The sequence below is a fragment of the Cryptotermes secundus genome, unplaced genomic scaffold, assembly GCF_002891405.2.
Source record: "Cryptotermes secundus unplaced genomic scaffold, Csec_1.0 scaffold1412, whole genome shotgun sequence".
Lineage (NCBI taxonomy): Eukaryota > Metazoa > Arthropoda > Insecta > Blattodea > Kalotermitidae > Cryptotermes > Cryptotermes secundus.
This window is the reverse complement of record NW_019737102.1, coordinates 73555-86753: the sequence shown is the minus strand read 5'-3', so window position 1 is coordinate 86753 and position 13199 is coordinate 73555. Positions and strand designations below refer to the sequence as shown.

Sequence of the window (13199 nt, the reverse complement as noted above, 5' to 3'; positions counted from 1 at the left end):
TTTATTTTCAGAATGGCAAGACATTAAAATTTTAGACTGTGATATTCTTGCTTATGACATAGTGTCATCTTGAAGTTCCACCAGAATCATGGAGGAACCTGCTCCCCCCATCATCAAAGCAGAAAATGAGGGCAGCAGGTTCCTACATAATGTCATTAACCACCTATAAGAATACAAAGTAAATTTTCACTAGCATGAAAACCTCATACCTCATATACGAGTAAGTAAGTCACAATCTTCTCTTAGGGTATGAGGTGAAACAGTTCAGTAAACAAACCAACCAGAAAATGTGTCACTGAAGAATAATTTTTTCTCTTCTTCACCATAATGCAGAGCTGCTCTGAGAACCACCTAGCTTCATACTCAATGGGTACAAGATATTTCCACAGGAGCAGGAAATAACCAGACTTTGAAATGGATTCCCTTGGCTTACAAGGAATGCATGTGTTCACATAATAAGCATAGTCAAATCACACATACCTTTAAGAATAGATGTACCTTCCTCAACATTCTCTGCTAATGTAAGCCGATAAGGACTGCTCTCAAATTCTGGAGCATGGTCATTTTCATCCAGGACCTTCAAGGTGACTTCAGCAAGGGCAGTAAGTGGAGGGCTTGAGTCTGTCTCTGCAAGGATGGCCACAACATGCGAGTCACGTAGTTCACGATCCAGAGTACGGGCCAAAGACAATTGTCCCTGAGCATCCACTGCGAAGAGCGGAAGCTCCTCACTGCCGGACACTAATCGGTAGTGAACCGAAGTGTTTGTCACCATCTTCAACTTTGTTATAACTGTCCCTGAATTTCGGAAGAAAAGAAATAATGAGATACAAAAGTATCTATATCTATATCTATCTAAGCCAATAGACTCCTTACCCTAGACACTCTGCCCATGAAGATGGAAGCTGTATGTTCCTCTGAAATGTCAGTATCCACCTTTAAGACCATATACTGTCACAATCTGGAAGACCACAGTCTGATCACTTTGAACTGTATGCTGTTTGACATACTGCATAAAGATAATGTCCCTGCACTTAATTAATTAAGCACTATGCCATGAAGATATATAGGGGAGTAGAGGTATAGTTCCACCATTCTTAACCTTGGCATTTGATGGAGGTGATTGGTCAGCTTCACACCAACTGCTTTACCCCCAAGAATACTCGATAAAATAGAAGTAAAACTAATTTATTCTTTACAGCATAGTATTTACACCGTTGACTATCTCTTTCAGTATCAGATTTGTATCTGCATGATAATTAAGCACAGGAACAATTTTATATTTTTACCTTTTATAAGTAAACATCACAAGGAATGATCAACACAGAATTACACACATACAAAAAATTGAAAACATGATTCAGTCTTATTTCCTTATGGTTTAAACAGTTACTTCTAAGAGTGTTACAGTCTCTAAATATGTACTACCAATTTGAAAGACTAACCTGGTGGAGAATTTTCTGAGAAAAAGAACTTGTCATCTTTGCGTTCAAACATAGGTGCCACATCGTGGGCTCCCATCACATACACATCCACTGGAACATTGCTGTGGAGAGGCGGTGAACCCCGGTCTTGTGCGCGTACAAAAAATTGGAAAACTTGGTTCTCTGTAAAATTTGAATAAGTTTTGAATAAGTATAACAACGTTCTGTGTTCTGTAACACTCTACAACAACTAAAAACCCTACTCACATATTATTGGCAATAGATTTCTGTCAGTCCTTTTATAACAATTATCACACTTTAATCTGCAATCAATTTTATCTTCCAAGTAATTATTGAACAGAATAAACTTCAGTTTTATAATACTTAATTTCTGGTCTATGTTAAGTTAATACCTTTGCCCAAATACTGGCCAAATTCTAGGACAGAAGAAAAATATGTACTGAGCATGGAAGTTGTACGGACTGGCCAGACTTTATGGATGATAATGGATGGACACAGAGTGTAATACTGATTGGCACCACAAATTTTCAAATATAATATTTTCTGTGAAGTAATTCAGTCCACCACAAATACATGGCAACTGCCTTGGGACTGAACATAGGCCTCTGCAATGAGTCACCACTATCCATTTGCCCAAGTTGTAGCTTCACCATTTAGCATCTATCTACTGAATGATTTTCAATTCATAAACACTAATGCAAATAAATAACTGTAATCTACTCACCCCAAGGAACTGCACTTTTGAGCAGAAAGATTCCTCCTGTATGCCGACTGATCCCAAACAGTTCCTTCACTCCAGAAGACTGGTTCTCATAAATGGAATATTCTATCTCAGCTGCCATATCATCATCAATATCTACTGCTTTAACCTGTTTTTAAAAACACAAGAACACAAAGATACTGAAATGTAGCATGGATGATGATTCCAGTCATTTTACACATAGTACTCACCTACTATAACTTAATATCTTAGTTGTTCTTGGATTCAGTTCAAAAGATAATACATAAATATTGTGACGTGGATGGAGCGCCTTTCCAGCGGTGACATAACATCATCGGAGCAACTGCCACTGCTATGGCAACAGGCCAGTCAACACTCTGTCCCAGTCCCCTGCAGTGATGTAACAGGGGACACCGCAGTTACTATACAGCAATAAACAACTCTCGGCAGCGTTGTCCAGCAACGCCTGTAAACACGGCGATTATGCAACAGGGAAGCAATGTCTGACTGCGGGTTTATAAGAGTTACTAGAGAGGGAGTAACCAGCCAGTTGCAGTCTAGCATATGCCGGAGTGAATGGAAACAGGAGAAGTATTTGTGATACTGCTGATGGCAGTAATTGTGAGATTGTAAATTATGTAATTGTGAGAGCGAGTGGAATATTTTCGCTACATCCAAAATGGCGAGAAGTTATTTGTCGCGTGACATATACCCAACAGGTGCCAATATCCTCTCAGTTCAAGTTAGTGACAATAAGGGCATAAATCCACTACAATGCCAACCTCATGACTCACCTTGAGAAATCCTGAGTGTGTAGTAAGGTTGCTTTGAATAGTGGCTTTATATTCTCGAAGCAGAAATTTTGGTGGATTATCATTCTCATCAGCAACTTTCACTCGAACTATGATGAAGCCAGATCTACCTCCTCCATCAGTTGCCATTACAGGAATTTCATACAGTTTCTGTGCTTCACAATCCAACTTCTTTTTTGTTACTATAACTCCTAGAATAAGATTTAAACGAACTGTTCATATTGCTTCAATGCTTTCATTGTGCACTGTTTTCTGAAGACAAATGTAATTCTATCAATGAATTAACTAAAGCTAAAAAATTTAAAATCTCTTATTTTTAAATGTTTAAGGTCAGTTGAGCAATTTATGCTTCCTCCTTTGTCTCGATTCTCAGCAATATAGTATGACCTATTGTCACTACATTTAAAATGTGATATCAAATTGTAAGTACACTATGAATTTTGTACTTCTGCTTATAATAAGATCGTCATAATTTGTATAAATAAGAATTTGTTTGGTAAATATTTCTGAAACAGGAGAGCAAAAGATGGAGACAGACCACGTAAGAGACAAAAGATAAACAATTCAATATACTCTGCATGCTCCCAAACAAACTTGAATGGAAACTCTAATATGTTTCTTTGTATATGGTTTATTTAATGATGCTGAGTGTGTCTCAAGACTCTACAGTGTTAAATGGAAGGGCAATGCATGAATAATGAACTGGAAAAGTTGTGAGGATAAGTCTAATTATTTTCCTAACAGTCTCCTGGAGGGACTGAAGAAACCCACTAGAAAAACCTTAGTAAATTATACTGCCAACTGTCTTTGGGCCTTTCCTTTAAATGGGTTCCTTTTTCTATGAAATTTAAATTACAATAAAACTAAAGTAATTAACTGAAAATTAATTCAAATGATTTTCTCCCATCATAATACCAAACATTCATATGCAGCTGAGCTCAAGAAAGGTACAAAGAGCACCAAGCTTTCATTTTAACAAATATTACTTCCTACTGCCACAATATGTGACTGTGACTGTGACAAAATGAAACTAAATGTTCTTCAGGCTGTATCATCTCCTTATGTTGAAGGACAGATATAAGAAATACAGAAGCAAAGAAAACTAACATTTAATTACATGCATATTACCTGTTCTTTTATCTATCTCGAAAGTTTCTCTCAAGAGCTCGGATGGAATGGAGTATCTAACATCACCATAACTGAGGAAGTCCTTATCATGGGCTGTAACTTGAGTAACAAAAGTACCATGGGGTTGGTTCTCAACAACTTTCACTTCAATCTGAGGCTGAGGGAAAACTGGGTTGTTGCGATTGGCTGGCAAGATCTCTATCTTTACCCGCGTGAAGCTGGTGTATACACCATCCGTAACAGATACATTGAGAAGGCTTGTTGACCTCTCTGCAAAGTTCTGCATATTGATCAGTGATATTATTCCTGTAATGAAACAAATCTCAACTGCATTATTCTAAAAAAGAAGGAAAAAAAGAAGAATAAAAACGGAGAAAGTTAGGAGTGTTGAAAAGGGGAAATTCCCATACTTGTGATTAAAGATAGGTCTGATTTTATAAAACTGTCACCATCAAATTAATATTCTATGCTTTTCCAATGATGTGTTTGTACTTATGTCTTAATAAATTTTAACATAATAGATAAAAGAGAAAGATTATGAAGGAGACAGCAGAGAGAGGGAGATGAACAGAATAAGATAAAATTCATGTCTGTATCATGACAGTTTAATAAGAAGTAAACTTCTACAACTTTCATGGATCTTAATGTTATTTTATACGCTCATTGTATGAGGGTCAGTCAAATGAAAATGGGTCAGAAGCCAAAATATATTAAAGAACATTTATTACCTAAAAAGTAATCTCCAAAACTGTTAATACATTTATCCCACTGGGAGATAAGGCGGTCAATCCCATCATTGAAAAACGCTTGTAGGATGTCTATGGAACCACATCTTTACCCAGTCACACGTCTTCATCCGATGCAAACCGATGTCCACGAATGTCTCTCTTCAGGTCTCCAAAAATGTGAAAATCACATGGGGAGAGATCTGGGCTGCGGTGGCACCAAGTTTCATCCCCAGTGGCAATACGGGACAGAAAAGCATATTCTTCCTCATGGTATCATTGCAACTGACCCAGTGATGCAGCCATTCCGAGTCTTCTGTCCTCCATGAATTGATGTGGAACCCACTGCATGCAGATTTTGCGGTACAGCAGGTGTTTTGTCACAATGGCATGTATGGAACCATGAATTATTCCCATCAAAAGACTAATTTCTTCCACAGTGATCCGTCGGTTTGCCTGGATATGACCATCCAACGCAGCAATAACACCAGGAGTGATTACACAATGAGCCTGTCCTGGGTGAGCATCATCTTGCAGTGACAAACGTCCCTCTTGGAATCTCTTATGCCATGCCAGCACATGCAAACGTGACATGCTGTGTTCTCCGTAAACAACAGACATGCGATGATGAATTTCTCATCCTCCTACTTCTTCAGCAGTCAAAAGGCGCGCTACACTTCACTGTTCTTCTTTACCCGCTTCCATTACTGATGTTGGATGACCACATGTAGCGCTAACCTTACTTCCAGCACAATAAACATATGACTAGTGTGCAAGGGCACGTTGTCACTGTGCTGTCCCGAGTCTCCACCAGATGGTCATACTATAAGCAAATTCCAGTGTTATCAACTGCGCGCTGTGTGAGTTATGCATGGTGACCATTTTCATTTGACTGCCCCTTATATATTACATTTTAGTACTTCAAGCATAGCAGTGGGCAGGGGACAGAGGGGATAGGGCCCAAGGTACCAAACTGAATAAAGGCTGGGTGAGCCCTAGAGCTTCTATGGACTCTGTGAAGAAGAGTAAAATCTCCCATAATGACATGAATCGGAGCCTCCAGCCAATAGCCTAGTCTCTATATGGAGTGAGCTATCCTGTCTCAAGATGTCACATGATACAGTTTCAAACATATATTACCTGTGGTATGGTCAATAGAGAATGTCTGCTGTTCATTTCCACCAACAATAGTGTAGACCAGTCTCTCATGGTCTACATAGTCAGGGTCACTTGCAGTCACAAGAGTCACAAACTGACCTCGCTGTGCATGTTCTGACAGAAAGCAGGTATATGATGGCTGTTCAAACTTTGGTGGATTGTCATTCATATCCAAAACTGCAAGAACAACAAAAATACAAAGTATGTAAACACATCCATTCCTTACTATAGGATTCTGACGATGGTGTATAACACACTGATATATTGGGTTTCACTGCCAGTGATTGAGGCTAGCTCTTTCTAACGGACCCAACAGAATAGGTGTTTTCCTTCACCTGAGGACGGAAACAGATCCAGTTTCCGAAACGTCGTGTTTTTATTAATTATCTTAAAAACCAGAACGATGGATAAAGTCCGAAAACCCAATATATCAACATCCATTCCTTGTTAGCCCTTTGTTCCATATCCAATTACAAACAAGTTTCTTGTTCTATCTACTGATTAAAATTCATAACATGTAATGTGTATACATGCAGACAGTCTTTTGTCATTCCCAAGCCAAATATAAGAGCACTAAAAATCAAACAAATAACAGTAAATACAAGGAAAATGTTTGTTGCGAAGAAGAAAACATTGTGAGAAACATGACTTTGAGGTGCTCCAATTTTTGAAAAAATAAACGAATATACATAAGTGATTCAATGCTAATTTATTGTTCTGGTATGAAAAGGAACAAACTGGAGAGTAAAGAATACTCGTATAACGAATTCGTTGATTATCCATGGTACTGGAGGGGAAAACCCATATGAATAATTATAAACCAATTGATAATGCCAAATTCTAAATATACCGTCTACCCATGCTGCAAGCAACCATGGAAATCACTTGACCACACAATTAAAATGAGAGGTAGAATTTTCAGTCTTGTTCCCCATGTCCTATGGTCTTCAACATACATACATAATTCATAAATTCAAAATAAGACTTGATTGCAGAAGTACAATCATGCCAACAGCAAACAACCATACACAACCAAAGGCACCAAATAACCATAATTTACATTGTCATTCAAAAACAAAATTACAAGGAATGTAGTTATTAAATGTTATACATGCTTAGCAGAAATATATTCATCTACTGAATAAAAAGGATTTGTTGTGAGGAAATTTTTCAGTGTGCGTTTAAAAATCTTCACATTATCACTCATCCTTTGTATATTTTGAGGAAGATTATTATAAACCATAATGGATGAATATAACATGCCTCTCTGGATTGAAGATAATCTCACTGATGACACATGTAGCTTTCCAAACTGTCTAGTGTTTATATGATGAATATTATATATGATAAGGTCTGCGATGACCTTTCCAATCTCTGCCCATGCAAGCAAGTTCATAGACTCCATTTTCTGACAGTGGGGGTTCCTACAGGTGGATTCTGTCATAGTTTGATTACTATGTGATGGCAGTAGATCAGATCTGGCCATGGATATGCCTCAAATGGACTCTGAAGGAGAGTACATGTATTACCCCAAGACCCGAAAGTCCTGGCTCTTTCATGTGTTTTGCAACATCAAAGATCATCTGTTACTCATCCATAACCACTGCCCTTAATAATTGTGGTGTCAATGACAGAAAGGAACTCTTGATAGCGGTAATAAAGCAGCTCTCTACACATACCTGTAACCCAAACATGGGCTGTGCTGGACAGACTAGGAACTCCACCATCAATAGCAACAACAGTGAAGTGATGAGAATCATGAAGTTCATGGTCAAGTGATCTTTTCAGATAGATTGAGCCATCTTCTGGGTCAATATGGAAGTATTCAGAAGAGTTGCTGGAATCAGTCTGGATCTCATATCGCACGTTCTGGTTAATACCTAAAGAACATGGTACCACTGTGAGGTTATTCAGACTTACACAGAAGAGAAATGCATATATATTTGTATGTCCTACCACAACAAATATATTCCTTAAAGTCTATCCTATATATTTCATTAGACTATATTACATGATTTAGCTTTTAACACAAACATCCACTTCTCTAAAATAGTGATGATGTGGCATTTAGCTTCTTGTGGCCATTATAGAACTCCATAATCTCAGCATTTTCATAGGTGAACACAATGATATAGTTAAATGTTTACAAAACACACCAAATCACATACAACTACAAAGCTGTGTGTGTGTGCACGCGCACATGCGCACGCATGTATAACTTTGAAGATTACTGTCTTCTGGAATGTGATACCTTGCAGTCTGGTAAGAATGTACCAATATTTCTACCAGACTACATGCTGTCATATCTCAGAAGGTAATCATCATATTCACCAATGTGAGAACCTCGGATATGACACAGTATCATTCTACATACTTCACTACACTTATCATACATACGAGTACAAACTGATTCCTGTAAAATAAATTATGGCTCACAGATAAATTATACTGGCTACTAACATTTATGCAATAAGTAATCAGTGCCAAAAATGGCATACAAATAAAATAACAATTCTTTATTGGAGACCATCGTAACACAACAACATAACGGTCAAGGTTAAAATTACCTTAGCTATATGTTTCTTCTTTTACAGCCATCATCAGGCAAACACATGATTACTACATATATTCACACACTACTGAACTACAATTTCATTCTTCATATGATATTGCATATCATGAATTTGTAACCATATTTTACTCCATAACTTTCGTTTTATAATAAGTTTATAATTCAGTGTATTTTTATACCATGTATTTTATAATATAACAGTTATCAAGCATCCAGCTTTACTATCACAATTGTAGTTCAATAGCGTGTGAATATAGTAATCATGTGTTTGCCTGATGATGGCTTTAAAAGACGAAACATGTAGCTAAGGTAATTTTAACTTTGACCGTTATGTTGTTGTGTTACAATGGACTCCAATAAAGAATTGTATATAATAACACAACAGGATGCACAAAATGGAAAAAAACAAAAAACAAAACAATAGCTTTTAGGTTCTTACACTGGTGCCTATGAAGAGTACTGTCTTCTAGCATCTGATGCTGTGCAGCCGGGCAGTTAATCAATGATATTTCAGAGAAATATATTGTCTCCTTTTCAGGACAGAAGAATCTCTAAAAATGGAGGTAGTATATTCTTCTGTAATGTCAGTAATGATGTACCAGACTTCATGGCATTGCATTTGAGAAAAGAGCACCTTTGTAATTAATAAAACTAAAAAGGGTGCCTTGCAAAAAGCACATATGTAAGAAATACGACAAAAACTTAATTATAATCTTTGAAATGCATAATTAAAAGAAAGAATGGAAGATATCTGCAGACAGACATTTTAGCAATAATCCAGAAGAAAACAACAGCACAGTAGATGAAATAACCAAACAGGGCTGAATAAGATTATACCACTATAGACACATTTTGTGGGATGCATATGAACACATTTGTATTCAGAATGTCGGGTCATATATGATAATTCAATGGACATTGAACTTCTGCAGCCATGCTTCTTATTTCTTACTCAGTTTTAAATTATTATAAAATGGCAAATTTTAATAGCTGTCACACAGAAAATATACCTTAGATACAAGCATAAACCGCTATGTTTTGAACTTTAATCAATCATCATCATGTCGGGAAAGTAGATTTCATAGCTATAGTATCTACCAAATTTGCACTGTATTAAAAGAATCAGTTACTTATCTGTAATGTAAAAGTTATTCAAAGAGGATCTAGTATGGACACTATGCAGAATGATCATGTTCAGAGAAACAAAAGTAAATTAATTATACGTTAAACCGATACAATTAAAATAATATTCAAATTAACTAAAAACTACTTTTGTTATTATATGATAATTATAATTATAAATTGGTTTCACCATGATACCTGTATCATAGGCACAATAGATCACTGTGGTCACGGTGCAAGGACCAAGAAGGCCCACCCCCTATACATTCATTCATACCTGTATCATTATCACGGCTGATGACTTTAAGGACTGATGTTCCAAATGGTGCAGCCTCTGAGACAGAAATATTGTAAGCATCCTGAGTGAATTCTGGTGGACAGTCATTGACATCTTGAACCAATATGCTCACAAGCACTTCAGCATATACAGGAAACACCCCATCTGTCGCCCGGATTGTCAACTCATACTGTTGCTTCTGTTCGTAGTCCAGCTCATCAACGACATAGATGACACCTGACCAAACAACACGCACAACCCCCATCAGTCACCATGAGGAGCAAGCTTAGCATACACTCGCATATACTTTGGAATGCTTACACTGGTGAAACCATGAAGACTACACTATACTTTTCAATGCAGTATTTTTGATAATTAAAAAAGTAAAAGCATCACCTGAAAGATTACCTATTAAAATGAGAATGCAGAAAGGTTGAGAATACTCATATTGTTGAGAAAGTACATTAAAATGCTACTATGCATGGATTTGCTTAAACCTGTTCAATATATATTTCTTGCAAAAAAAAAGTTTCCTTATTTCTCGGCTGAGTTACAGGTTTTACAAACCAGGNTTCTTATATTTTTTCTTCTACCCTGAAGATGGAGGCGATACGTTCCTCCGAAACGTCGGTTAACACCACATATACACGGTGCCAAATCCCAGAATACTGCTTTCTTTCAGGTACAAAATAATTTACCTCTTTTTTTCTTCCAGTCTGCATTTCATAACCTCACTTTATGCAGTATTTACAACTAAAATACATTATTTATATAATTTGATTAACATGTTTTGATTATTTAACTTATATATTATTCAATTTTAGATTTCATTTAATCAAAATATGAGACTATTTTCCCTTGATACTAAATCTGGGTTATCTGGTATCTAAGCATCTCTAATTCTCATCCAACCAACAAAATTTTGAAAGGTGATTTATCATTTCTTATAAAGTTATATAAAAAAAATGTGACATACATATGTTCACCCACCATGCTCCCTCACAAAGTAGCTATTACAATAAGAGGTCAGTCAAAATTTGTGATAATATTACAGTTTATCTATCCACCCATCCACCCACTATGTCATGTATGAAAAGTCTCACACAAGATGTAGGAGAAAACATGTTGTCTTGACTCTTTTCCGGATTTTTGTATGAGTTTCCCTCATTCAAACAGCATATTCATGTAATATGTATACACCATTCCTCATATATATTGGACAACAAGGACTTTATTGCACCATTTTCTACAGACATATCCCTAATATTATTTTCTCCATTTCATTTTTTGCAGATAAGATTTTGACATAAATTCTCAGGGCTATAATTCCCACAAATACTGAGCACCCATTGCACAGCACAAAACATTCTCAAGTTGCAGAGCATGAAAAAGTATCTATTTTGCTTCTGATGGAAAACAGTTTAAGATATTCAGTGTTTTACATTAAGCTATCAACTTCAAACGACACAGTCACTCAATCACGTGAGAGTACACCTTCAAATTATATGAAGCTTTTACTTACACTTTCTCAAATCTGCAAGTACACTCTAAAATAAGAACCATTTCTTACTATTACTCTGGATTTTGTGGCTTAACAAGGGCCAACAAAAGAGATACTAAAACAGCAAGAAGATAAATATAGCAACCATATTCAAGTAAACTCTTAACAATTTGACATTCATTAATACTGCACTGAATTCCAGTTCCAAGCAAAGACAACAGTTCTGATGTTTCCTTCCCATCCAAAGTACAAGTGAGAGGAAAATAAAAATAATCAAAGCACAAAATGGGCTCTATAATGAAAATAAAATGAATTCATAAATGCAAGTTTAATTTTCTGAGTTTCTTTCAACTGTACTGTACAAACATACAATGCATAGTTCTGAATTTTGCTTCTTAACCCTTTCACCATAACATTTCTCAAGTCCTAATGAGTTATTGAAGCGTGATTTGTTTTTTAAGTATTGATGACTGATAACAAAAAGGCTAAACATGTGTCACTTGTGTAGCTTGGAAGGGAAATAACATTCATTACTTTCACTCTGTCCCTCCCTTGAACTTAGAGTGAACACAAATCTATCCCCAAATAAAACACAAAATATTATTTGTAACATCTGTAGTGACCACTGAAGAAAGCTATATACATCACTACTGTGCACACAGTTGTGATTTATAGTTATTTATTGCTTCATTGTTTCTGTGCTTCCCCATGCAGTGCTGAAGACAAAACAGATATGCCCCAGTCAACAGAATCTTCAGAAATGTTACCAAACGTTCTCACAAAAAGAAACTTGTTACAATACAAGCAACTGTTCACAGTCTCACTCCTACAATCAGTTTAACTTAATGTGGATACTGAAGAACAAAGTTTCTTGTACTGAATATGCAAGCCTAGTTTATTTTTTATTTTTAAAAGTCTGTGAAATAACATGAAGTGAGAGTAAAGTGCCTTAGCTAATTTTAAGAACTTAAACAGCACTATAGGCTACAGGCTACACCTTCTGAGTACCGATTCATTCTGCCCCCCCCCAGTGGTTCCCTCTGGCCTCAAAAACGTTCATTTATACTGAAGGGTATGCCTACCAGCATTCATGTTAACAGAATGTTTATGTGGATGAAAAGGACTACAGGGGAATAAGCTGGAGGAGGAAGCACGACCTCAAAGTACACACAGAGAGAAATAAATCCAAGAGAATGCTTTCTGCAGCCTCAGTATAATAAGAACAATTGCACTTTAGAATGTGAAAAGAGATGTAGCTGCAGAGGTAACTAATTTTCCTTGCCAGGCATTAATTCTTTCCTCATTTCCTTTGGTGAAATCTTGGAGTAATGCAGTAAAACAAGGAACTACTGATTAATCCTCACCATTCCACTAATAAATTACCCATGAGCTCATACGTAGATTCATATCTGAAAATTTGCATATTCAAACTTCATGGTCGTCCACACAACTCTCAGAACTACATTCTACATAAAGAAAAGCAGAGTAACATGTTCCTAAACCTCTTCACAGACTTTCCTCTAGTGCCAATAATTCTAAAATGCATTTTTTATCTTTAATAAACAAATTAAAATAAATTTTTGGTTCATTCCTTACAAAGATAAATACACTCAATTAAGTGAAATTCAATGATTATTCATTTTCTATAACATGTGAAAATTTGAATTCAAAAGCTTGGATACGAGAGACCGTAAGAAAAGCAGGTCATCAGTCAGAATAATACACAAATAAATTAATT

General features: G+C 36.3%; 1 protein-coding gene across 1 annotated transcript in view; it reads right to left on the bottom strand.

Moving 5' to 3' along the window:
- Window positions 1–13199, bottom strand: part of LOC111870222 (fat-like cadherin-related tumor suppressor homolog) — a gene marked incomplete at its 5' end in the record, with an annotated part of 105677 nt that overhangs the window by 42253 nt on the left and 50225 nt on the right. Inside the window, 8 exon segments of the mRNA XM_033753719.1 lie at window positions 481–798; window positions 1446–1607; window positions 2170–2314; window positions 2961–3169; window positions 4107–4412; window positions 5972–6166; window positions 7669–7869; window positions 9961–10197. Coding sequence (XP_033609610.1) covers window positions 481–798; window positions 1446–1607; window positions 2170–2314; window positions 2961–3169; window positions 4107–4412; window positions 5972–6166; window positions 7669–7869; window positions 9961–10197 — 1773 coding nt within the window.